Genomic DNA, 27,632 nt, shown 5'->3' with positions numbered 1-27,632 from the left:
GCTTCTCCTCCTGACCTTCCCATGGATCTCACCCTGGAAACCTTCGCCGGCTACGAGACAAACGTAATTAATAATCTCTCAAAAACTCATCCTGAATTGTCCGAATCAGCTTCCGGGTCTCGTCCATCAGCCGTGACAGGAGTCAGCAATCACTACCCAAAACCAGTGAAATGTGACTTCCAGAAGGAGCATTCCATAGAAAACAATTCCTTTATCCTCGTTTGATCTGTTTATATGCCAAATCAGTCGACCAAGATTTTAAGAAGTGTGAAAATTAGATTTTGATTTCACATGTTATATATTTAAGCTCTATGTTGTACTAATAATTTGCAAGTATTCAGTGCAGCGTATTTTACAATAAACTTCTGACTGGTCCTGATTCCTCAAAAGCCTGATTTGCTGCACTTCAGTGCCAAGGGGGAAGGAATCTAATTTCAAAATATTTGTTCCCAACAGGATCTCGCTACAAGGCGACAAGCCATGCAGCCGAGTTCAGTGAGCTGTATTCAACACATCCCAGAAGAAGTGTCCTCCGTGTGACTTCCTACAGAAGAGGAAATGAATCTCAAACAATAACAAACCAAATGAATTCGTGCGGCACTATTTATAGCTTGCAGACACTCGTGAAATATGAGTGAAATAATTCAGCCTTGCCTGTTGGAGGACATCAGGACATCACAGGTTTGCAGCTTCTGCTATGTCAGAGACGTATACATCACATCGTGTTGCCATATTTAGAGTGCCAAGCCACGCTGACTGGCATTTGGTGATTTTACAGAGGTTAAAAATTGCACAGCGCCATGGATCACAAGCATGCCACCTCAGTACCAGAGAGAAATAACACTTTTTCACAGCTGTAAATAACCATGGAGAAACAAGAACACAACGAAACTCAAGGACAGTAGTTTCTTAGTTTCATTTTCTCCCCAAAGCTCAATATGTAGGTGAAGAGACTGAAATAAGGTCGGTGTGAAGTGTAGCAAAATAGTGAGATTGTGAAGAGATACATATATATATTGTCTAAAGTGCAGCTGTCAATAGGAAAAGTCAAAAAGTCAGTCAGGTGGCGTGATCTTGGCGACAAGTTATTCTGCAGTGACAGATGACATTTCTGTGAGGTTGCATCTGGAGTACTCTGGCGCTGATGCAAAGCTGGCCTTTCACTCTGTCTGCCTAACTAGCATTCATCAGCAGACACACACACACACACACACACACACACACACACACACACACACACACACACACACACACACACACACACACACACACACACACACACACACACACACACAAACGCACGCACGCACCTATGTAAATGGCAGCTGGCTCTATTTGAGCATCATGTCCGCTCTCTGTAGCGTTGGGTTGTTTTTTGTTTTTTTCGAATGCTGCAGTCGTCACAGTCCCGCACTGTCCTTGCAAGTTTTTAAAATGACACAGGTATGAATCACGGTTCTTTGGTTTACGAACATCCATCTGTTTTTCTATACTTTTAAAGCAAATTCTTTGTCAGTTTGTGGCTAGAATCTACTTCTGTGGATACTTGAGTGGCGTCCTCTGCTTTCTTTTGTCGACCTTATTGCTCAGGCTGAATGTGTGACAGGCGAATGCCAGTGAGTTCGCTCTATTGAAATGAAGGCTGGCTTGAACTACATGTATCCTCGCCTTCATTTTGCTCACAGAAATACAGCAGTGGCTTTGTATGAGAGACACAGGGCTGCAGAAAGATTCTTCCCAAGTGATTTATTTGAACTTTTCCTCTCTTTGAAATGGCATTACAGAGGCCCTGCATGATTAATGTCACCACACTTATATATGCTGTTCTACTTGGATAGCCATCTGAATCTCTAACCCGGGAATTCTGCTGAAAGCCAATGGGCATGTGTGAATGTATGCTGTGGTTTGATTGGCAATCATTCATCTATTCAACCTTTCTAATTGTTGGTGTAAAGCAGAGGTCTCCAACCCTGGTCCTCGAGGGCCCCTGTCCTGCATGTTTTAGCTCTCTCCCAGTTGCAACACACCTGATTGCAATGAAGGGCTCATTATTGGGCTTTTTCACAACCTTGGTGATGACATCATCATTAGATTCAGGAAATGATGATTTTTAGGAATCAGGGAGCCCCATAATGGTTTTGCGATGGAATTGCAGCAAAATTAAATAAATTTTCCAATTACTGGTCCACTGATCCACAGTTTATGGTTCGTAAAGCTTTACAAAATGCGCCCTCAAAGTGACACAAAAATTAGCAATGCTTGAACATGTGTTGTTGTTGATTACAGTGAAACCAACAGATTTCCCAAATTGTATGTTCTCAAAAAACCCAAACGACAATATGCAAAGCCTCCAATATCTAATCGTAGATATCTATGTTATAAAAAAACATAGATATCTATTCTATGATTTGATTGGAGTTGAAATACAGACACGAACCCTGATGCTCGAGTAACTAGATATAGCTTTGTAATCCACAGGATACAGCCCATATGGCAAGCACCAGCTCCGTGCATTAAGTCTGACTGTCACCTAAACATACTGCTTTGTGTAGCTTCAAATGTAGTAACGCAGATCTGCTGCGATACCACCTGAATTATGACCATCCACAACGATTCTGCCGAATGACTCTTGATCGAGGGACTAAACCCTGATCTAAAGTCATTCCTCTGCTCTGTCAATACCTTTAGGAAATACAGGCTTGTAGAGGTTGTTTTGTTGTTTAAAGGGAAGTTGTGTGAAATGACTACTTGTAATCCAGTCTTTCTGTGTCAGCGCACTTACTTGTATAACACCGCTCCTATATGCTGCCTTGACAGTCCTATATTATCCTCTGGCGGTGTGTCTTCTAGTTGGCTCGTGAGGCTCCGACGCCTCACTTTGCACCTTTTACCTCGAAGACTGAACAACGAGATCCATCCAGTGTGAGCAATGGGAACTTTTCTAATTATTGCCATAATTATAATTATGCACATACTGCTGCACTGCCTCTCTGGGCTCTGTGGTCCCACTGCTGGCTGGGTGGAGACGGAGAGGAAAAGAAAATACTCATCAACATCCTGGCTTCATCAACCGACTAGTGACAGGCGTTCAGCGGAGGAGCTCCTTCACTACTTTCAAGGGTGAACGCAATCAGAGGCAGCATCTATTCATATTTTCTTCCTGGGGGGGAAAAATGATTCATGGAGGGCTCTGCAAACATATGTGCTGTACATCTCCCCAGGTTGGGAATACCATTTGGATCATAATTGGATTTACTAAGAAAAACCCCATGTGTTTGATTAGATTGTCAGCCCATTTTCTCCCTCGATTTCGCTCTTTGTGAATCTAACTTTGAGCAGCCGCAGATTCTAGCTCCCCCAAGCACAACTCAAACAGCCCAAAGCTCTCCACAACATTGTTCACAGGCAGTTTAGCACACCGGCATGCGGTTCCTTACCTCTTCCCACTGGTGGATGTAGCGAATGAGTCTGGAGAGCCGCAGGAGTCGCAGCAAGCTGAGGATCTTTGTGAAGCGGACAATCCGCAAGGCGCGTGCCGTCTTGTAGAAATCGGAGTCAATGCGTGTCTCCACGATGAGGAAGATGTAGTCCACAGGGATAGAGGATATGAAGTCCACCACGAACCAGCTCCGCAAGTACTTGATTTTTATCTGCTGCGGGTCCAGGATGATCTCTGTGTTGTCCTCCTTCACGATTCCCGTCCTGAAGTTGAGGACAAGGTCCATGAGGAAGAACGTGTCGGACACAACGTTGAACACGATCCAGGGAGGCGTGTGCTCGTCCTTGAAGAACGTGATGCCCACGGGGATGATGATGAGGTTGCCAACCATCAGCAGTAGCATGGTCAAATCCCAGTAAAACCTTGTTAGAGGGAGACATGGACAAAGATGGACAAATGGTAAATCAATCGGGCAAATAATCTTTATCATTATGCGTTGACTTCTAACTGGAAGAGAATTACTTGTTAAAGACTGAATCTGTGATACTTAAAAGACCAATATGCTGCACTTATCTTTTTGGGGAAGCTGCCAATTATAACTGAAGTCTTAGGGAGGCTAAAAAAACTTGGACTCAAATCTAAAAGTACTTTCTAAACATATGTTTGTTCTCATTCCAATTCATATATTGCTTTTTTTTAAATATGAAAATATCTTCATCTACTGAATACTTAAGTCTTATTCCATTCAACGATTCATCCATCTTCCATGCCTGCACTTGAAGACAGACTTTTTTCTTTTTTTTTTAATAATAGACAACACTCTTCCAGGATTGTGTATTTTTCAGCCAAACGTGGCAGTTTTGGACAAACGAGACTTAATATAAGAAAAAACTAAATCACTCTGACACATGGAGAACATGGAAACTCAGAACAGCCCAGAGCAGCTCATTGGACTGTGGTCTAACAACTAAAGCACCAAGGGTTTTTAATAATTTCCTGTAAAACAAAGAATTATTTGAGAGGCTATTGCAGTTTCTGTTAATCACAAACCCGCAAATCACAATAAATGGAAAGACAAGATTAGCTGTAACACAATAACAATACAAGTAGAGTAGAAGACCAACTTTAGTTCAACAACCATAAACAACAGCATTTTATGGTTCATTGTTTATTGTATTTCTGTTAATAATCAAGTGAGATTACAATGGATTTGAACTGAAGACGAGAAAGTGCTCCACTCTCTTTGCTGCTAAATTTTGAGTGTCCATGTATAGAGGAACCAATCTTATACCCCATGTAATGATCCCATAGAAATTTACATACTTCAATGACCTTGTGCACATACTTAATATATTACTTTCCACCAGTGCCAGAGAAGGTCTTGACATAAAAGCTTTTGTGTTTGGGACAGTAAATCAGAGGTCAGTGAGGGTCCACTGTTAATTACAAACTATACACTGACCTCGTATGTCTTCCAAGCCTCAGAGTTTGGTTATAAATTGCGCTCTCCGCTTCCCAGGTAATTGAATCTAAATTGGCTCTTTTCTGATACAACCTGGATGCCCCACAGATTGCACAGTGAGGACCTCTGCGTGGCGCGCTCTTGTTAGGATCCTTGATGATTTACCCACCCACCTTTAACTGGGCCATAAAGATCTGTCTATGTGCAAAACTATTAATCAAGAGTGGGGAGATAAAAAGTGGGAAAGAACTGCTGCTCCGTACACAACCGGGGTAGGAGGTATATTTTCAGTGCAAGAAAGCGGGACTACAGAAAGTAATTACCGCTGTTTCCATGTCGTGGCTTATGTCTATTGATTTCATGGTTCATTCTCTGTGTGTTGCAGTAAATAACTCGGGGGTGTACTTTGAATTGCTACCCCACAGAATCGCACAGCATGATCCATATTTCTGGTTTTATTTACATATAAAATTTTAAGTTCCTTTTTTTAAATTGAGTTGGTCAAACAATGTCGTCCCAAATGGAGTGTAAAATTCAAGATTTTTGCTGATTTCCAGTTGCTTGTGACGCTATGAATTCCCACCTGAGACTTGCATCAGTTCCTCGGAAGAACCGCATTGGAGACTTTGATTAATCACAACATTGCATGCCATTCAACAGTTCAGCTGTTTCTAGTAAAGCTGTTATTACGATACCTCTTTCTGGGAGTAAAAACAAATATCACACCCGGTTCATTCAAAGGAAAATCTGAATTTATTTTGCATAGGCAGATCTGTTTGTGTGAGTCATAACGGTCAAAATGGTCAAAAACCATAAAGAGAAAAGTTTTTATTTACTGCTCTGCAGCACTGCCAACAACTGTGATTTCTGCAGTCCAAGCCAAGTGGAAAGCAGCATTAGTTAGACCTTTAGTCTTTAAAACTTTAAAGCCGTTTTGAGAACAAAGGGCTCAACATTAACACCCTCCAACCTGCCAAATTGTGGGTCGTCCCTGCAAGAATCTCAGCCAATCTTACTAACCATGACAGCCGGTGAACATTTGCTTTCCCCTGTCTCTCTCTCTCTTTTTTTTCTTAACACAGTAGGAACCTTGTTCAATGGCGCAATAAAACGGGGGGGAACTACAAATCTGAAGAGCACTCGCTGCACGTTATTGCTTATTCGCCTCATCATTGGTTAATTTAAGGCACGCCTGCTGATGTCAGCAGCACTGACGATGTGGACGGATGAGAAGATCGGCTTTGGGACGGAAGTGTGTGATGTTGGATTTTCTTTCCGATCAGATAGCAAGTAAAACCAAAGCTGCTTTGAACAAAAGCGTGGATGTTTTAAAAACTCCACGGACGATCTGGCTTGTCAAAAATCATGTGACTGATTCTGGTGGAAAAGACATAATATGAACCAAGCAAAGAAATTGTATAGGGAAGGTTGTGGGACCGCTGCAGCCAGGTCGGCAGAAAGTGGAAAGACACTCCATGAAAGAGTCAGACTGTGATGAACCTTTATCTGTTGTTTTGGACAGGAAGTGTTTTTTTGAAGCATGGCTTGTATTTTTGTGTAAAAATTTTTATATAATTTTGCTGATTGCAAAATGTCCTGTGATTTCATGGTCAGCCACGATAATTATAGATCGAGAATGCTACCAGAGTCAGCAGAGCCAGGAATCATTTTGACTGGCAAGTAACTTTAGTAGCTGGTGAGTAAAACCTTAGTGTTGAGTCCTGCATGTGTGTAATAAAATGCTCTACGCAACTGAAACTAAAGCAAATTTATCAACACCAGATAATTTCACTCGTATCACAACATAATAGCTATAACTTTGTGACTTCCTTAGCCGTGTGTATCACCTGATGGAGTAAAAACACATAAATGTTCGACACTTTCTCTCAATATGGATAAAAAGGCTATTGTGTTTCTGCAAAAACGACTCAGGTCGCTGTTTGCTAGGAAAAAACACTGCTGCCGTAAAGTGCTTGGATTACAGTTTACACAGGGACCCGGTGCTCACACATGCATACATAAATATACATTACACATAAACACACATCTCAGTTTCATGTATAGTATATTGCACGCACAAACACACACGCTGAGGAAACAGTGACAGTAATTGGAATTCTTCAAAGTAAAAAGGTATCCACTGTTCCAGCTTGTTGTCATGTGGAGTTATATATAGACAGACCTTGCCACCACTGTGTTCACTCACATTAAGACTAAAAGCCCAGGAGAACAAGTAAAACTTCAAAAGAAGAAACAAAGGTAATGACATTTGTTCTTGATATTGTTGTGCCTCCTAATACTTTACGCTCGAGCTTGTAAAAGCTGCACCAAGTACTTGGCAGGGGCAGGACTGAGTTGACAACATCAGCGGGGTTTTTTTTACAGGTAGTGTAAGTGCTGGAAATCTGTGTCTTTGTTCTGCTGTGTGTTTTGATGTTCGTGGCTAGATCACATATAAACTTTTAAATCACTGTTACAAAGCCAATGTCTGTACATTACAGGGAATTAGAGAATAACCATTGCACAATAGGCCACAGCTTTTCAGATAGTTCAGTGTTTTCCTTTTTCTAGGCTGCTAATAATATTCTGAAACTTATACCTTTGGTAACTTTCAGACTGAAAGTCATCAGTCTTCTGTCATTGTCACTATTGGATTATCATTGTGTTGGCATGGAATTAGCTGGATTAGTACAATGCAAACATAAAGATTTCATCTGTTTGTCAATAATGATTTGTTGGAATTATTTATTCAACAAAAAAGAATTACAGGGATATATTTAGGTTTTCAAATTTACAAGTACATATAGCTGTCACTGTTTAAAAAAAACAAACATCCGTATCAGGAACAGAAAAATACAAGAAAACATGTGGACATGACAACAATAATCAATCGTCGCGCTCCACTGAATCACAGGTGACAACCGTTATATACATAAAAATGACTAAGTTATCCAATACGTCATGTACAAAGACTACTGCTGTCTTTAGGAAATGTAACTATGAAGTGACGAGAGGATTAAAGTGTTGTTCAAGAGCAGTTGACTGGTATGGAAATCAGCAGAACATATGAATATGGCACAGCAGTTTCTGCCCTTTGGGAAAAACACAAACTATTGTTTTGGTGCTGTGCAGTGTATTTTTATCACGTCATTTTCAGCTGCGCGGATGTTAGCAGTTGTAGCACATAGCAGCAGAGAAGACTATCGGGCTGTCTGTGGTTGCATGACTGACTGACTACAACAGTCAAAGAACCTGTTCGTCTTTCTGACACAACAGCACAGGTGATCAATGATATCCTCATCTTTTATTTGAGTGTCTCGCCACCTTCAGGCAGTCGTGCAACTGAGATTATGAATATAAAAAAATGACAAAGGTGTCCTCGAAAGCTATCAATGGGTTTGTCTTTGGCTTACTATTAAGACATGGCAGTGAAATGTGAAATAAACTGATATGCTGTTTCTTAGGACAATCAAATAACTGGAGGGATGTAGATGTTTAGACAGTCGTGTCACAACAAATCATCAAACAAAGCTTTGTTGTCAGTCAGCCCGTGTGGTAAAATACTTTGAGGGGAAACCACAGCGAATAGGAATATCATTAATTCTTTTGATATTTGCGAAAATATAACGAACAAACCAAATGAAAACAAGAAGTAGGCCCGTGGACTTAACAGTGATGTCTGGCTTCTCTAGAAGCGAAGAAATCCTCTGCCAGCAGTAACATAATTCTCCATGAATGTGAGGAAACGGCATGAGGATTAGAAAAAGAAGAGCGAACTCCCTCACATCACTGGACCAAGAATAACAAGACAGAATGCTGTTTAAGACCTCAGGACGGCACTCTGGCACAGCGCATCCCGCCGCCACCTGTTTGATAGAGCCGCACTTGCATTGAGGAGTACTGGGACTGCTAGGATTAACAACAGCTGCCGTGCGCCTAATGTGGCGATGCGCCTTTCTCAATATGAAAGGAACTGCATGCTAAAACAAAAAGGAAAAAGATAAATCACACTGTGGCATTATTACATCAAATTCCACCTCTGAAGATGTTGAGTCGACGCATACAATGTCAAGATTCATTGATTTCAGGCCATCCTCAATGCACTTTCCAGCTTCAATGGTTGTGGATCCTGCTTTTGAACTGTGCACAATCCTTCTCGTTGGTCCGGAGGACATCGGACATCAGTGGTTTCTAAAACAGACGGCTTCATATTAGACCTCATCTGGCCGTAGAACAGTTTTCCATCTTGCTTCAGCAAATTCAAATGAGCAAATGAGCCCGGAGAGGAGTGGCATATTTTAACTGATGTGGCTTCCTAATTTGCATTATATAGATTTAACTTTCATTTTTTAACTCCTCTGCAAAACTGTATTCACATACAATGTTTTCTGTTCTTGAGTCTGAGCGAGGGTTTCTAGCACATTTTCATACCTGGTCTTAATGTTTTGTCGAAAAATAACAATAAATAATAAGCATCTACTGTTGACGATTTGGTCTATGAGCCAAAATATTTATTGTATATAGGTTATCTTTCGAAGTAGATTTTCTCAGATTGGTAAACCTATCTCCATTATTACTTGTCAGAGACTCAGCCTCTTAAAAATACCCCTGTATGTTAATGATCCAGCAGCACTAACCCTTTTTGGTTAAAGAATTCTTTTAACAACTTGTACTAAAAACATTTCAACATTTTTTTGTCAGTCCCAACGTTTGAGATTTGTTTCAAATGGCAACTGAAGGCTTATTTTTCATTCCTGAATTTATAAAATGTCTTATTTAAGCATTTACTATATTTTCTTTGTTGAATTGCGGAAACGTCACAGTAAATAACTTTGGAATTATGGTTGTAAGAAATGATTTTAAATGTGAAGCACTTACGCACGGTTATTTTAAATATTAGCAGCACAAATCTTAGTTTGATTCTCATTACACACAGTTCCTGTCTGATCCATCCACACAATTCATATTGAGTTCTCAATAATCGTGATGATTAACTAGTTTTTAGTTGAATATGAGAAATTAGTTCAGCATCCAAGTAGCAAGAAAAAAACTGTACGATCCTCTGTGCCTTGAAGGTTATATTTCCACATAACACCCATTGATTGAGGTTTAACGTGCTCGTGTTTGCATGGATGCGTCTGTGTGTGTGTGTGTGTGTGTGTGTGTGTGTGTGTGTGTGTGTGTGTGTGTGTGTGTGTGTGTGTGTGTGTGTGTGTGTGTGTGTGTGTGTGTGTGTGTGTGTGTGTGTGTGTGTGTGTGTGTGTGTGTGTGTGTGTGTGTTTGCATGCATGTGCAGAGTAAATGCTCATGATTCCTCCTTTTCACTCTTGTGGTTGCCTCCTAATGGAGGTCAGGCCACCTAAACATAGCAGGGATCCATTTACTGTGTTTTATTATGCACTAGGACCCTGACATAGAAGAACATTGTTCTATAAATACAGTTGGGCGACTGTGGGATGTTGGGCGGACAGTTCCAAGGCATTACACACTCCCTTATCTGTGTGTGTGTGTGTGTGTGTGTGTGTGTGTGTGTGTGTGTGTGTGTGTGTGTGTGTGTGTGTGTGTGTGTGTGTGTGTGTGTGTGTGTGTGTGTGTGTGTGTGTGTGTGTGTGTGTGTGTGTGTGTCCTAAGTCACAGACTCAAGTTGTTTGAGGAGAATTCCACCTGTCTTGAAATAAAATGAAAGTAATAACAAAACCTCACACTGGTGAGATTAAATAACTATTTCCAAGAGAGAACTGTTGCATAACATTCTGTTCATTTATCTAACTCCTCTTTTTCCTTTTTGTTCCAGAATCATATCATCCCAATAAAATACAAAACAAAAGCAAACTGGCAACAAAGAAAACTAAAAGTGAGAATGTAATAATTAAAAAAAAAAAAAAAAAAAAGTCCAAGTTCCATTGCAATGAGCATATGATCAGAATTAAATTCCATGTTTGTGTTTGATGGTTGGAAAAATCCAATTTCCATACAGACTTTGTTGTAAAACACAAAAGATAAACGCATTTAGGAAAGCCTTTTCAGATAAGATATCAGATGGAAATATTTGATAATAAGAGGTACATCCTAAAACTCTGATCACAGGGTGTCTCTGTAATCTTGCCACCAAAGAGGAATAATCAGATGGAAAAATAATAAAAGCTCCCCAAAAAAATAATTTAAGCGAAAGTGAAGCTCACACCTCACTGGAGATGCTGAGAGTTCACTGTACTCATGAAGGGAGCCCTGACATTTCGCCGTCTGTAGCCACAGCCCACTCTGCTCTCTGGTGGGGTGACCAGGGACAATGGGAACATGTTGTCATCCTCAGAGTGCATCTGACTACACGATAAGCCTTTCTCATTCTCCTCACCAGGCCCGGGCCAGGCTGCCCGAAGACGGACTGTGAAAGCCACCGCACACGGCTCGAGATGCACACACCTTTTCAGAGCGGTGTGCCGAGGATCTACAGGGAGCATATATGCACGTGTGCTTGCACCTGTTTACATTTGGCATGTAGAGATGTCTATCTGCTGGCTACCACGCTGGGAGACTGATGGAATAGCATGCAAGCAGGTCATCTGTCATGTCAGGGGCAAGTTGCAGGCAGGATTTACCAGTGCCTCACTCGATTCTGTGCCACGCTGACTGAATGGGAACGGGACACGAGCAGGGGGTGCTTTCACACCAAACATCCACAAGGGCACTCGCCAACACTGGGTACACTAAATATTATGAAATGGACCTGATGAATCACTGAAACGTATCTCTTCACATCGGAAGTAAAATCAAACGTTTCCCGAATTGATTGAAATGCACATTTGTGTCTGTGTACACATGTATGTGCTTGTTTTTACATATTTGACAGCTTTTCAACACTTTCACATGGGTCTCATTGGTTGAAAGTTATTTGCCCCAAATCCAGCTTTTCCTCGATTTTCTGCCTTTGAATATAGGAATATAGGAATATTGGAATATTGATTTCTGATTGGCTCATTGGAGCACACACTTGTAAACAAGCCAGGGAGTGAGATGACAGACTTTCTTAACTTCTGGGGCGTCATTCCAAGTACAGGGATGCTGATGGAAAATTATTAGAAAGTGCATTTTACATAATATGACCCCATTAAGTATCTTTAATCTGACGTACTAACTCACTATGTCAATATTTTTGCTTGTGCTATTTGGAATTTTTGCAGCACAAATCTTAGTTTGATTGTTATTACACACAGTTCCTGTAAGCCACTGTACTTATCCAAACTTAAAAGTGTGTGTCAGTTTGCATATGTTAGTAATTATGTCACTATAGGAGAGCCGTTTCTCTTTAAGTTACAAAAACAATAACAGCATTTCTACACTTGGGGCATCCACACAAATCCACGAACACGAGGCAGATGAAAGTAAAAAAAAATGTAATTACGTGGCACATTTTCAGAAGCTCATTTTAATTCAGATAAAATTGCAAATACAAAACAAGCTTGATGAACCTATTGAAATGAGATTAAATACATTTATGAAGGGTTTTGCTTCTTGCTACCATCATTCTACTTTTTCATACATGACAAGTTCACTCGCCCAGAACTCCATTTTTACTTGTTGATATTTTCCTGAACTGCGAGCAGGATGGCGAGTACTACTACCGTCACTGATGCCATCAGAATGTCATCAACAGTTAACAAAACACTCGCCATCGAAACCCGTAGATCAGAAACCCTGGCTCCATCACACTGTTTACATATGTCAACCGCCGCCGCCACACAGCTGGTTACACAATAATAGCCACACAAGATATTGATTAATGAAGCGACCAATATATTTGAATGATTTTGAGCACACCTGCATCCTGAGTTATTTGTTGGGGGAGGAGATGTGTTAGACCGGCTGCTCTCTGTGTCAATAAGGTGACAGACAAACTTTTCGACCGGTACGCATTTTATTCCCTTTGCAATCTAGTGGTCGATTGTGACTGATGTATTTCCCCCCTCATCTAGACTCTGGCAAATCGCCATTGCGTGATTTTATCCCATAAGTCTTTGCACCAGCCGGCCCTCTTCTCCTTCTCTGTGGATCTCTCACTTAAGTGTCGCAGCTTGTCAGTTTGACTGGAGACGCAACATGTTTTGGTGAATTGACGTTATTTTAACTGTTCCACATCAAATGCAGGAATCCACACCTTGATTTCCTGCAGCTCTCTGGATGCTCGTACCCACCACCTGGACCACTGTGTGGCCAGTCATACCTTGACTTGCTCAATGTTCTATTGAAAACTGGTAATCACTCTCTTTGACTTAACACATTAAAGTTGCAGGAAAAAGATCTTCATACTTGATTCAAACCAATCAGAGATCAAGTTAGTGGCTGTTGATTTAACTCTCGGGTCTATTCCAAACACCTCTAACCTGGTTTCATATGGTTTCACCTGCGAGTTTAACAAAACACATGCACAGTCCAGTCACATACTGGGCTTTCCTCTAAACCGATGTGAAGAATGTGAGAGACTATTTATGTGTGTTTATTTATCTTTTATAATATTGCCATTAATTGAGTTACTTTAGTGGAGAAAATGAAAACTAACTAATCATCTCTTATTGATGGTGACTTTACTCATATAAAATTTCCATTGGAAATAAGGTTTTATTTATTTTCAGGAGCTAATTTAGAGAATACATCCTTCAGAAATATATTTTTTTTGGTTAGCTGTTTTATTATCGTTATCATATGTACACAAACAGCTTTCACATTCATTACATACGTTTATATTTGGGTTTTTTACTTCCACTCAATGTGCTGTCGTATTTTCTTTTTCGCTGAACGTAAAGTAAATTGTAGAATGGCATTTAGAAACACCAAAGTACAATTTAATGTAAGCAGCTCTAAATCACTGTTAGAAGCAAACTGATAGTGACACTGCAACAGTTTGGGCAAAACTATTGCCCTTTTTGAAAAAGAAAGAATTGTGTGAGAGCAAAAAGCATCAGTTTTACATCAGCTCCTGTACAATTAGTCCGAGGCAGGTAATCTACGATGCAGGATACCTAACAGAAAAACATCTGCAACCAAAACAATGCCCATGTACTGTCTATAATAGAGCAGCCATTTGGTTGAAACAATCCAGTTGGCAAGCATAGCTAAATTTAAGTGTCTAGGAAGGAAAAGAGTCGGGTTCAAAGGGTTAATCCTATTTTTGTTGTCACCCGCTCCAATGAACTGTCATAACGGCACTGTCTTTCCTAAGAACAGCCAGCAGGCACACTGCAAGCACATCACTGACACTGGGGCTGTGCAGTCGCAGGCGGCTATATTTAGGTGAAGCACGCTGTTTTATCAAACCCAGGTTAAGAAGATTTCATCAGAGGTAGAGGCAAATCTCCCCAACCTTAGGCTAAGAGAAAACAGAGGGATTTTCTAAATACCTACAGAGGGGAGAGGAAAAGCAAAATCAACTGAAAGGAGGCAACCTTACCTAACACCACTAAAAGAGATCCATAAATAAGATTACAAGTAGTTCTACTGGAGGTACATCAAGATAAGAGTGCAGGGTTCGGTTTTTCATTCCCCTCTAAAGCTCTATCTGGAACTGTTATTCAACACAGCCAACATGACGGCGATGTTATAGACAATGTCATTACGGATGCGGTCAAAACACAGACTGTAAAAGATGAGAAGCCTAAAACCGTCCATCACTTCCGGTGTGGAAAATATCACATATGGCAATTGTTTGGGGCTTTTTGTTTGATAGTTGGACGTCTCTGGATAATGTTATTGACTCCATTACTGGATAAAAAAAAAAGGGTTGAGGCTACCTTGTGACCACAAAAAGGAGATATTTTAACATCCTCTGATGAAGTTTTGTTGGTTTAGGTTGCATACAGCAAGTTACCGGTGGATTCCTGGTGATGTTGTTGGATATTTGTTGAATGTTTGTGAACGACTAATTTGACTGCATAAAAATATATATGTGGTTGGATTTTCCTTCATATTATGAAGTTCCTGAAAAAAACAAAAACAACAGTATGTCAGTTTGCTGATAATGAGATCACGATATAGCAACTTACAACCTCTCTAGTGGGAGATGTGTCGTATTGCTTCACTTCAACAGCCTGCTTTTTATCTTTCAGCATTTGGCAAAATGTGGAAGTCATTTGAACTGTATTTTGGAGAAATAAAAATGCTCATTGGAACATCATTACAGCCTGGTAGTTTGTGCAATATTATCCAGTGCTTCTGCTTTGTTTGTGTGAGCGTCCAACACTTCTGGTGAAAAGGGTTACAGAAGTCAAACAATGTAGTTATGTGATAAATATTTTTAACCATTAGTTTTTCTTAGAAAATATATTTTCCATAAGAAAAAAATATTTTTAATTTAGATTGTTCAAACTACTGATTTCCAAGCGTTAAAATCAAAGCATTTTCATGACAGTGATAAAATATGTTTAATTCAATCAGCAAGTAGTTGAAGTGAGATGATGTGAATTGCAGACAAAAAACTCTTCTGAGACAAAAACTGATTCTAAAATGTAAATGTTTTCCTGATGGCTTCATAAGAATTTGAGCGATCATCACAACATTTTAACGTGATTTGATGTTGTCTCTCGTGTTTCAGATATGGAGACGGCGTGAACAGCGATTTAAAAGCTTGAGAACCAAATAACCATCTTGAGAAAACTTGAGAAAAAAGCCATAGTGTCAGTCCCAGACATTCAAAAACATGCCCTACATCCACTCAATGAAATAAGTCCAGCCTAAATTTGCTCGGATGTTTGAGCAGCTCAGAAGTGTGCACTTCAAGCTCTGACTAAATCATGAAATCACTAGTGCCACTGAGCAAACTGGCCAGATATAATCAGGGAGTCGGGGGCCCACTGAGAAGAATGCTCTGAAGTAGACAAGGAGTGTGTTTCCTGTCCTCCTTTCTTACCACTGGGATCTCCTTTTAAGCGTTTTCTGGAGAGGCTTTGGAGTACACTGGAACCCTTTGCACCTTCCCAGTGCGCAGCCTGCTACCTATCTGCTCGCTGGAGTAAAAGTGTTTACGTGGGTGGGAAAATTAAGAATACCCTTAGAGGGGCTTAAAATAAAAATGCAGTAAGTAACAGAGCTATAGAAGACACGGCGAGCGTACCGGCCTGTGTCATGAACATGCACTTATGCTACTAGCATGTGCCAGTATCTGCTTTGTAGGCTGTCATATCCCCACTAATTGCATCTGTGTTTCATCATGATGCCTTGTTATCTTCCACAAGGTCCGCAGGGTCATGTCACACGGGTCTCTCGACAGCCAGACACAGAGGGTGGTGGAAGAAATACTGGCCAGTGCCACTTCTCCAAAGTGAACTCACCGAATCCCTCTCCTCGCGAGCACATAGCTCTGCTGGATAGAGAAGTGTGAGACAAAGGAAAATGGAGCATTGGGCTTTCTCTCACCACAGATGAAGTGCTAAGATAATGCAGGGAGTAATACCCAGGACCGGTTACGGCATTACGCCGTGTCCTCGTGCCCTTGGTTGAGGTTGCACCGATGCCGGGCCATTATATTCAGCAGTCACAATGAAAGCTTTTCCTGTCCATCTCCAGACCGGAGATCTGAGGTCAAAGGGTCAGAGGCAGAGTAGAGGCATGAAAAAAAATAAAAATTAATAAATAAATAAGTGTAAACAAAATGGAACTAGAACTATGTTTATACGATGAGGACTCAGAGACTGAGAACTGAGGAGAAACTGTATGAGATGACGCTGTTGGTGCAGTCATTATTAATTACCTTTGCCAATGACAGTTGGGCCAAGAAGGTTTTCGCCGGTGTGTATTTATTTATTGGTTTGTATGTATGTATGTATGTATGTATGTATGTATGTATGTATGTATGTATGTATGTATGTATGTATGTATGTATGTATGTATGTATGTATGTATGTATGTATGTATGTATGTATGTATGTACATAGTTTTCACAAAAACTACTCATCCGAATTGCATGAGATTTTCAGGGATGATTTTTCATCATCCAAGGACCAATCGGTTACATTTTGGGACGTTAACGACTAACTGTTTCCGAATGAATCCCAAAGAAACTGCGGTTCCTATATAAAGCAGATGGGAAAGGCATCTCATGGCGGAGATTAAAAGAGATCAAATGAGATCAAATGAGATCAGCGTCTGTTGCCATGGAGACGCTCCCTCCTCAGTGTTTCACACAATGATGTAGCTACCTGACCTACCTAGTTAGCATCGATTGGAGCTAAGGGCTATCACGCTAGCGATGCTAACTCGGTTCAGCAAACAAATGTGGTGTTGGCGAAGGTCTGCGCTCTACCGAGTGTAGTTCTAGTTCAAACATGATTTTCTAGGCTCTGTTTAAAAAAGTAATGTAAGAACAAAGGTACTGAAGCTTAAAAGATGAGTTTAACCCATTAGCAAATAGACTGAGCATGAAATCAAATAGAAATTGGAGAAGAGATGCAGTTTATCTGTTTGTAGGAGTAAACAAACGCAAGGCGCTCTTGAACAGCGAAGGACTTTATTCATTTGTTCGCACCATAATTACTTGACTGTACATTTAGATACGGTCCCTTTTTGTCCCTGTTTAGATTCGTATTAACCATCTCTGCTACAGAGTGACTCGTTAGAAAATGTGGCATGGAAACAAAAAGAACATGCCACGGACTGTGGTGATAGTGCCAATAAATCAGGAGAGCCCCCGCTCCATGGCAGAGGAGTGCGAACACTCTGTCTCTCACCACTGCATGTCTCATAATCCACCCATTTGTCTGAGTCTTCAAGACACCCAGCGTGTGGCAGGGCCAGGCCAAACACATTGATCCTGGGAAGTGTTTCCTGTGAACCACGCCAGCTCCACACAGAGGGCTTTATTCAGCGCACTGGACTCCGGTCCTCACTGAGTAGAGGCCCCACTGTGTCCAAAGCACTTTGGCTTTCTATACATTTGTGAAGGGAAACTGTGGCAAGTGTCCCCTAAAGGAAACGCCGCACCATGTGTCTGCACAGATGGCGGGAGAAAGTGATGATGGCGATGGGATAACAGCTAATACAGGTGAATTAACTAATCTAATCTGTCATGAACACATGTGAAACTCATGACCTGAACATTAACTGTTGCATCTTAAACCCCCTAAATGCAAGAAAAAACCTATTTGTTGTCAGTTTTTGTTGTATATCCACTCGTTTTTCACAGTATTAGAGAAACTAAAAGAAAACTTAAAGCCATGATGATTTACAACAATGAAAAACAGCGGCAGTCTCTGTCCATAGTAAACGGTATACGATGTTGTCCGCATACTTAATCCACAGCTATTGTTTCTGGCACTAATTGGCTCGGAGCCTAATAGAAATGACCCATGTAGCTGACTTTGTAATGGGTTTTTTTGTTTCATTTTTACAATGATGTTTCTCACGATGTGTTCAACTCCTGGAGCAGCACACTAGTGCGACTTTCAGGACGTGGTCATTTCCTGTCTAGGTTGAAAGAGGGGGATTAAAAAAGAGCAATCCAATTTCAGAAACACAAGGGGTGCAAGAATCCACCTGGGACACAGGCAGGGCTGAAAAGGTCAAGCTGTATGTACTAGATATAGCAGAATGTCTGTAAGGTGAATTGAGTTGGTGCTGCAGTGGAGGGCTTAACATAGGTAAAGTCTCAATTTGGGTAATATACTAAACAGGCTAACTATATACTGTTATTTTTACCTAAATTCACTACTAAGATCTCTTGAAAGATCCCACTTTCCTCCTCATAAATGACAAATCTAAATTTCACAAAATTAAAAAGTGTTCAACTCCAATAATTAAAAAGAAACCCAACAAAGTAGTATCATATAGTAGGTCAACAACATCTGTATCAGTAGCATGCCTGGATCCTGAACAGGACACAACTAAATAAGAACTATGGCCTCCAGGACGTATTTTAACCTAAGCACTCCTAATTATTCATTCCAGCCAGACTGACAATTCCCATGAAAGACACAGCTTGAATCTGAGGCTTATCTCATTTTCAGAGGTTTCCTTTTTCCTGTCCAGCAAATTCCTCAATCGTTTCACATGGATTATTTTAGACCAATGGAACTAAAAAAAAAAAAATCCTTCATACTTATTTCACTTCAGAGATGGTGCAGAAGCCTGAAACACTTCAGTGCTCATAATCAAAGTAAATAATGCCCTCTTGGGTATCACGGGAAGATTACACCTTTGTCGTGTGAAGTGATGTTGACTTCGCCCTCAATCAGCACTGATTATAGGATAATTTTCAGATTGAGAAAGAAAAAAGAAGAAAAGGATATGGTTACATAATTAGAAAAATGTTCCATGAACTTTTTCTTTTTAGTTTAGCCAGTTTTAATTGATTTTAACCCAGTGACTTGATTTCTCATGACTTCACCAAACTGGTCTCCTGACATTTTGATTTTGTCATAGGCAAGACAACATATGGGGCAGATGTTTCAGCTGCCAAGGTAATCATCTAATAAAATTCTGATCGGATGATCTTACACTTATCCAGAGGTCATGTGTGTCATGTTTGAGAAATGCTGTCTAGGTGAATACAAACTACTGCATATTTTAGTTCTACTTTGAACTTGCTGATTAAATAAAAGTGGCCTTAAAATATTGTGGTGGCCGTGGAGTCTGAAGCAAACGGTCTCAATTAAAACATAAAAACTGCATGGTCAAGAGTCTTTTTGACCACCCACAATAAACGAGACCTGCATGAAGGTTATAAAATAAGTAAACCGATATAAAAATGTAAAATTAAAATGAAGAAGACAGATTTCCCCTTGAAATGTTAAAATATAAGTAAATGAGTCATATGTAGTCAGTAGGATAGTGATTATGTACGTACTCTGACTGAAAACCTGAATATGGGTCAGAAATATGTTTAGTGTGTGTGTGTGTTTGTGTTTGTGTTTGTGTGTGTGAATATACAGTCTCTTCACACACACACACACACACACACACACACACACACACACACACACACACACACACACACACACACACACACACACACACACACACACACACACACACACACTTGTCAGATGATCAAAATACATCAAGCATATCAGCCGGGTGACATGCGGCACTTAACAGGAAATGTTTCCTGCAGGTTTTCCCATTTTCAGAATGTATATGATGTCCAATCAATCAATATAATCTTACCTACAGATTACCATCACTTTCCCAAGGTTACACTCGGCTCTTTGTCTAATACAGGGTTGAATTAAATGACATATCGGGAGGGGGGGTTCACTAAAATTCAATAAAGGAAAAAAAAAATATTTACGGTTGTGATCACATGTCCTGATTTCACACTCCCACACAAGTGTGCCTGGCGAGGTCACGCAGCACCGCTCAATCATTCTGCCACTATGACAGGCAACCTTCCACCCGCCGGCCACGCACATCCTCCCTGGGCTCCCTCCATTAAATAAATTGTGCTGTAATAATCTCTTGGCTCCTAATATTCGTGGATGAGCACAGCAGCCTATTTTGATTACCCCACTTTCAAGCCCAGCCAGAACCATCTGTAATCCCCATGTTTTACCCTCACTACATTAAAGGAGGAATTACTTAATGGAGACTGTGAGGAAAAGAGTGTCATTCATCTGCTATATTCTTAAGCAGTTCTTTTTTCCCCTTCACCTTCCCACGACAATTAATAGTGTCAGAAATAGGCAGTGAGGGAGCAAAGTATTTTAGACCCTGATTTAGATATTTTACCACAAACTCATTGCTTTCACCAGGATTGTGCAGTCAGTACTGTTTTGCCTTAAAATTACATTAAAAACTGTCAAAACCAATATAAATAGGGAGCAGACTGTGAGATTGACAGTTCTCTATTGCCTCATTTTGACCTTTGTGCATGGCTGACCTACACTGTGACTCCTGCCACCGCCGCAAGAAGCAGAATCGCTCTTGTTCCAACCATGTATGATACTCCATCTCATTTTTCAATAAATCCTCCGATGGAAAGCCTGAGAACCCAGGAGACCCAAACAAATCAATAGCAAAAATGTACTGTCAAATCAACCATAATCAGCCGGACTCAAATAGAGAATTGTGTTATTCAATGGGATCCGATACTCTCACAAAGACGAAGCACACTCCGGTACAGTGGGCAATCAGTACATCAAACAAAGAAAGTCTGTGGCTGTGATTTATGACTGATGCTGGAAAAAAGATCGTGAAGCTTACACCTACTTTAAATAGCTTGAAATCCATTGAGAAAAAAAATAAATGGGAGTAAGAATGGGAATTACTTTGGGATGTTTCAGAAAAGGCGATGACAATCTAAGTACAGTATTTTACCGTTTGAAAAATGAGATGTGTCTGAATATGTTTTCTGTTACAGCTAATAAACGACACCAAAATGCTTCAACTCTGTTTAGAAAACAAAACATGTCAGAGAGTGGCAAAATGAATTGTTAATTTAGTTTTTTGGTTTATTAATTTCGACTACGCAAATCTGGGTCTGCCTGTGCATGAATAAAAGAAAAGAGCAATAGTGAGACGTGTTACTCAGCAGCTTTATATTTGTTACTGCCTCGATTAATGCCTTATGAAACAAACTGGATGTATGTGAGGAATCAAAGGTTGTTGCAAAAATGGACTTAGCAGAGAGGATTCGCCTCACTGTTGCAATGGGATTTAGCTGATTGACAGAAACTGCAGGACAGCCGACCCCCCTCTCCGATGGTGTTGGCAACACGGCTCTAAAGCTTAATAGAGCCTTCGCAGTTCAAAAAAAGAAAAAAGAAGAAGAAGAAGAACAAGGGGAAAAAAACTGAAAAATAAAACTTTTAATGTGTGGCATCTCCTTTTCCATCTCTCGTGGGAAATGTGGAATACTTTCCAACAGATGTGTCCTCCGGGCCCCTTTATCACAAGATAATTAAAAGGCTTGCCACGATCAGAGGGCTGCATCCCAATATCGCGCCTCATCATTTATCCAGAACTCAGCACAATGCTGCTGCATTGACAGGATGCGCTCAAAGTGCTCAATGCAAGCAGGTAAGAAAATAATCACCAGGTTTGTTTTTTTTTTTAATCAGACAAAGAGACAGAGTCCATTCTGTGAGCTCTGCCATTCTGCCACTCAAGCACCAAAACATTCATAAGCGCTCGATGACATTATCATTCTCTACAACCAAGGACATGCAGCAATGATATTATAACGGTGTGAAACAGGGCAGAAGGGGGCAGTAAGATTATCACCCATCATATGCACAATTCAACGATCCTATTAAACCCTCTGACTTCCTTTATGGTCACGTGATGCTTCACATCCGTAACAGCTGAACTTATTTAAAAAAATCCACACAACACATTTCAGCCAGTTATTTTGGGCTTGTTTCTTCTTTTAGATTGATTGTCGATGCCATGCTCTGGTTAACTGACCACATCTGCTCGCTGGAAGACTCTTGTTCGGAATCGAAGGAGGCAGTTTAGCTTCGGATCTGGAAACGGGGCCGCAGATTGGATTATGATGCCATTTTTAATCTGTCTTTTTCCCCCCTTGCAAGATATTGCTCCTCCCTTGCCTCTTAGCGTCATACAAAACTTGACAAGAGGAGATTTTGCTCAATTCCAGCACTGCGATGACTTTGTGATTCCTTGTGACACTGTAATTTGAGCTTATGGTGCCAAAGCTTTGATGCAGACATGGGACTGAAACTCTTAGTCACAGAAACCATTCTCTTCTCGGGACCCATTAAAAGGTTCCACTCATCTCCATGTGCCCTTTGATTACAGTCCAATCATCCCATTCCTGATTTTGGAGGATGTAGGCAGCCAAGTATCATGTTTTGCTTTTACTTTGTTCAACATTTTTAGGCTGCACCGTGGCGCAATGGTGAGTGCTCTCGCCTCACAGCAAGAACGTTCAATTATGGCCCGGGGGCCTTTCTGTGTGAAGTTTGCATGTTCTCCCTGTGTGCGTGGGTTTCTTCAAGGTACTCCAGACCCCCCCCCCCCCCCCACAGCTCCCCTTGAGTGCTGCTCTGTGCGGCTCAATGAAGCAGGTTGTTAACTCAAAGACATACAGTATGACATGTGTTTTCTTACCTCACTGACTGAAAGGTTTAAACTCAAGTCATTCACGTCAAACAAACATATAATAGTGGACTTTTTGTGCTTCACCTAAAGTATACATAAAATAATACATATTTTGTGCTTTGTCACATTCATATTGGTCGCAGAGAAATTGACATCACATCCAGATGAAACATGTTTAACCCTCTTGCCTCAGACCCACATCTGTGGTTTTAATTGCAGTGATGGATGATTACAAAATCATAGCGTTGAGTGCTCACACCACTAACAAACTGCTCTCAGATCAACCAAATGCTTAATTATGGTGATATACAGCCACCCTCTTCTTAAAAATCTATACTACCTTTATCTATTTGTGTGCTCAGAGAGTCACGGGAGCATCTACATATTTCACCGAGTGCAGCAACAGAGGCCCAGCTTCAGCATCTTGCTCAAAGACACTTCAAATCCGATGGCTGGTGCCAAATCTCTGACCTTTCCGTATCAGGACAGTCTCCCCAAGCCCCAAATCACCCTTCCTCATGACATTTTACACACTGAGTAAGAGAGCAGAGGGGGTCAGCGGAAACACAACCATCTGGGAGGAGCATAACAAAAATGGCAAACTGTCTAATGCAGATCTCACGTCCTGTTGATGGCCTGTCCTCACCGTGTGAGGATTTCTACATCGCAGTCACTGAACACTGTAGTGGTTTTAGCATACCTGCAAGTGGTTTCAACTGACAGGCATCCTTAAAGGCTTAAACTTCTTAAGAGATTTCATCTCTTAAGAGGGGGGGGGGGGACCTTGGCAAACTATGGTTTGAGGACAGTGTGGTGCAGAGTAGTTGTGGATGCATCTCAATCAAATGTAAGCGTGAGCACAAATGTCTCATTCTAGTGTCTCCATTTACCTGTCACTGCAACGGGTTTCTTAAAAGAAAAGGGTGCTTTGGACAGCTGATTTTATCGTCTGACTCATATTAAAAATCTGCTGGGAGAAGTCATTGTTGCCAGAAAATACTTATTCTAGGAAGACTCTTATTTAGCCATTTCCACTGACATCACGGGCCTCTGAGCAACTCAAACTACAACTCGCACGTCTGTCAAAGTCAGTTATCTTCTTCTTCAGATGGACTTTTGAAGGTAAGCGTCTATATCGCACGCCACTACACCCTCATATGAGCCAATGGAAGAGAAAACACGCTGGAGAGCATGTACTGCCACGGGAAAGAGAAACATTACCACATAGGGATGACAATCTAGCCCTTTATCCTTTCACAGTACATGCTTCGAAACAATGTGTGACAGAATTATTGTTTCAGTAAATGCCAAGGTTGTCACAGCTTGTAATGCAATGGTTTAGCTTGAAATATTAAACCACAGGATAATATACTCAAGTTTAAAAAGCTAAGGGTTATTGCCTACTTACAAAACCAGCTTAGGAAATGTCATTTAATCTTTTTTTTTTTGTGTGTGTGTGTAAGATTTACTTAACCGGATAGCCTGAGGGAGGCAGATTATGGGAGCACTCTTCAATCAAAAGCATATCATTTTAAGAGGCCCATTTAATAATAACGAGAACACACCCCTAGTATGTGGTTTTTGGAAAAGCACCGTGTGACCATCAGTTTACCCGTCCATGAAGCTGACAACGAATCATCTTGAATCCAGCATGTCTTCTTAGTTAAGAGCATCCATGTGGCCATGAATCAGAGCATATCGCCAATAACAAACTCAAGGGCACTAACATTAAAGAGGAACCTCCGGGCCATCAAAAGGGTGCCGTCTTTGACGTTTTATGCTTAGATTTGCTGCTCCAGACAATACTTTGGTGATCAGACATAAATTGTGCAAATTAGATTAGATTTGTCTGTAACTTTTTGCTTGCAGCAAATTAAATATTTACATTGTTTTGTCTAATATAGTATTTTCTGTGGGAGAAGAAAATCAAGACTAAAGCTTGTGAGGCTTTACATGAAGAGAGGGCCTCATAACCGAGCCTTATCGGGCTTGAATGATGTCCCTGGAGCAGATTTTGTCAAAAACAGGAGGCGAAACATCTAAGATTCAATTAAATATCCATTTGGACCTCATCTGCCCAAGATAGTCCTAATCAACAAAGGTTGTGTCATCTGCGGTTTGTTCAATAACACAGTGTGTCTACAGGCCTCATGAGTAATATGTGCATTCACTAAAACTAATGAATTAAATTTTTGAATTGTGTCACATGAAATCAAAATCTGCTACCAGCTTTGATAAATTAATGTGTAAAGATATAAGACAGTTCACTGAACTTTTGTGATTTATATTCTTAAAAATAAAAGTAGTGAAATATGCTGTGAAGTTGATATGAAACTGGGCAAAGCAAATGAAGAAGCTTGCCCTTAACAGAGGAATTTCTCAATAAATGAGAAACACCACACATCTTGGCCTGCGTAAAGCACAGTGTTGATGTGACGCTCCAATCTGAGCCTTTTGTTTTTTGGAGAGGGAAAAGTGGCAGGTGTTGAAACTTACCTGAAATCACTGTAGGGGTGAATTATCCAAAATCCGGCGGATTTAACCCGCTCTTGTTCCCTTTCCACCGCCTTTTCACTCCCAAACATCCTCAGGGAGAACTTGTTGACACCTGGCTGAAGCATTGCTCCCAACTGTCTGTGTATGAATCCAGCCTGATATAATCTCTCATCGTCCGGCAGAATTTGATCAATGCCATCCAACTTTATAAACCCCGACTGCTGGTCTGGAGAATCGTTCTGGGCGCCGCCGCCGCCGCCGCCGCTGGCCCCCTGCGCGCCTTGATCCGGCTGGCCGTCCCCGATGGCTCCAGGGGGGCTCTCTTCGCTCGGGGTGATATCCCCCTCCGTGATGAGGCGCCTCTCCTCCGCCGAGTCCGAGTCGTGCACATGCCGACTTGTGATGGACGAGAGGCTGCCTCGAAACCTCCGGCAATCTCCATTTGAGCTGGTCTTCATCGGTCTCCCGATGTCCGTCTCCATGATCCCAGACTCCCCACTTTTGGTCTCGCCGATGCCTTTGCAGCTTCCCCCAGAGGTCGGCGATGGTGACGGTAGAGGCTTCATCCTTATACTCTTCCTCCGGGTGTCCTTGTCTGCGTCTTCTCCTTCGCCCATTATAGAGGATTTCTGCCCAATGTGCTGTGGCAAACTGTAGAGCCTTTTACGCATGGAGGAGTGCAACCTGTCCATTATGACATTGAGACACAGGGGAGGAAAATTCCAAATAAACCCAGATTGTTTGGCTGTATAGTAACGATTATTGCCGCCAGCCCTGCGCTCCCTCTCTGTCTGTGAGAGCGATCAGTCTGGAGCCAATCTGAATCCCAGAAAGCCTGCTACACATGACATGGATCGCCGTGGCTCTGCAGAAACAGATGAAAGATACTCTTCCTCATAATTGGACTACCTGGCAGTTTGCATATGTCCTCACGCGCAGCCTGGGCGGTCCGCTTGGCCACTGCGTCCCCGTTGTGCATCTTTGTGCCGTTCCGACATTGTGCGCAAAAGTGGAAAAAACTGCTTGAAAGTCACCTTAGCGTGACATGTGAGAGACGTGTCGACGGACGGTGATATGGAGACCGGGGAAAGGTCATGCACGACGGAGGATGCGCTTTTCACCAGATGTCTTTTCCAGATGCCGTCAAACAACGTGACATAATAACGCAAAAATACAGTGGAGCATTCCATGGACCGCTGACATCACTGATCCATAGTCAGGGTGCGTTTTGGTGAATTGTGTGAATATTCATGATGCTGAGCTATTGGGTTGCCATAGGAGCGAGAACTGCAAATAAGCTCAGCCCACCTTGTTTAAAGGGGAATGCGCTTCCCATTCTTAAAACGCTGTGCCCTTCTCCCAAGTTAAGGCTACAGGTAGCAACGCCTGCCCATTGTTAAACCCAGCAGTTGGCTTCACCGGGAGAAACCAAAACAGCTCGTCTGCCATCCGTGTATCGCTCTGACCTCCTGCGTAATTTGCGCACACAAACGCAGTGGATGCTGCATGGGCTCATTTGGAAACTGGCTCACATGCTTAATTGTTGCTTGTCCAATGGTATACATTGAATAAATGCGGATATTTTTAATTGGGTTTGTTTTCGGTTTCAGTTCGTTTAATGTTTTATATTGTTTAAACTGCTGATGACCCACTACTTAGTCCACATTAAGCACAGACATAGTTTTTCCAAATGTGAACTGTTTTCTTTTGGCTTAATTTGATTAGTGCGAATCAAGGCACCCTCTCCTCTTTAACGTGTGCAAGATATTCAATTGATATTGATTCAGTTTGCTATTGTTTTACAGCGTCAGTAGAATTTTCATTGTGAGAGAGAAAGCAGTCTGAATTCGGAGGTTTTCTGACATTTATTTGGCGAACACTGTACAGATGCACTTTTCAATCATAAAGTATATATTTTTTGTTTTGCAAATCATCTTTAATCAAAAGTATTATTAATGTCAAAAACCTTCATGGGAAAAACACTGCAGAAAACCAACATTTATATATAAAACAAATGACAACAAGGTCATCTACAGCTCAAATTCAGTTTTGATTTCAGGTTAATTGCTCACTTGAAATTGAGAGAGAGAGAGAGAGAGAGAGAGAGAGAGAGAGAGAGAGAGAGAGAGAGAGAGAGAGAGAGAGAGAGAGAGAGAGAGAGATCAGCTGACGTCCTCAATACCCTGTAGA

At 41.2% G+C, this 27,632-nt stretch overlaps 1 protein-coding gene across 1 annotated transcript in view; it reads right to left on the bottom strand.

The window, feature by feature from the left end:
* Positions 1-26,134, bottom strand: part of hcn4 (hyperpolarization activated cyclic nucleotide-gated potassium channel 4) — a gene marked incomplete at both ends in the record, with an annotated part of 75,006 nt that extends 48,872 nt beyond the window's left edge. Inside the window, 2 exons of the mRNA XM_080490216.1 lie at positions 3,438-3,861; positions 25,443-26,134. Coding sequence (XP_080346342.1) covers positions 3,438-3,861; positions 25,443-26,134 — 1,116 coding nt within the window. The remainder of the gene's footprint in view (positions 1-3,437; positions 3,862-25,442) is intronic.
* Positions 26,135-27,632: the final 1,498 nt, after the last annotated feature.

This window comes from Lipophrys pholis (genome assembly GCF_963383615.2).
Source record: "Lipophrys pholis genome assembly, chromosome: 2".
Lineage (NCBI taxonomy): Eukaryota > Metazoa > Chordata > Actinopteri > Blenniiformes > Blenniidae > Lipophrys > Lipophrys pholis.
The sequence above is the reverse complement of the archived record's forward strand: the minus strand, read 5'-3'. Positions and strand labels throughout refer to the sequence as shown.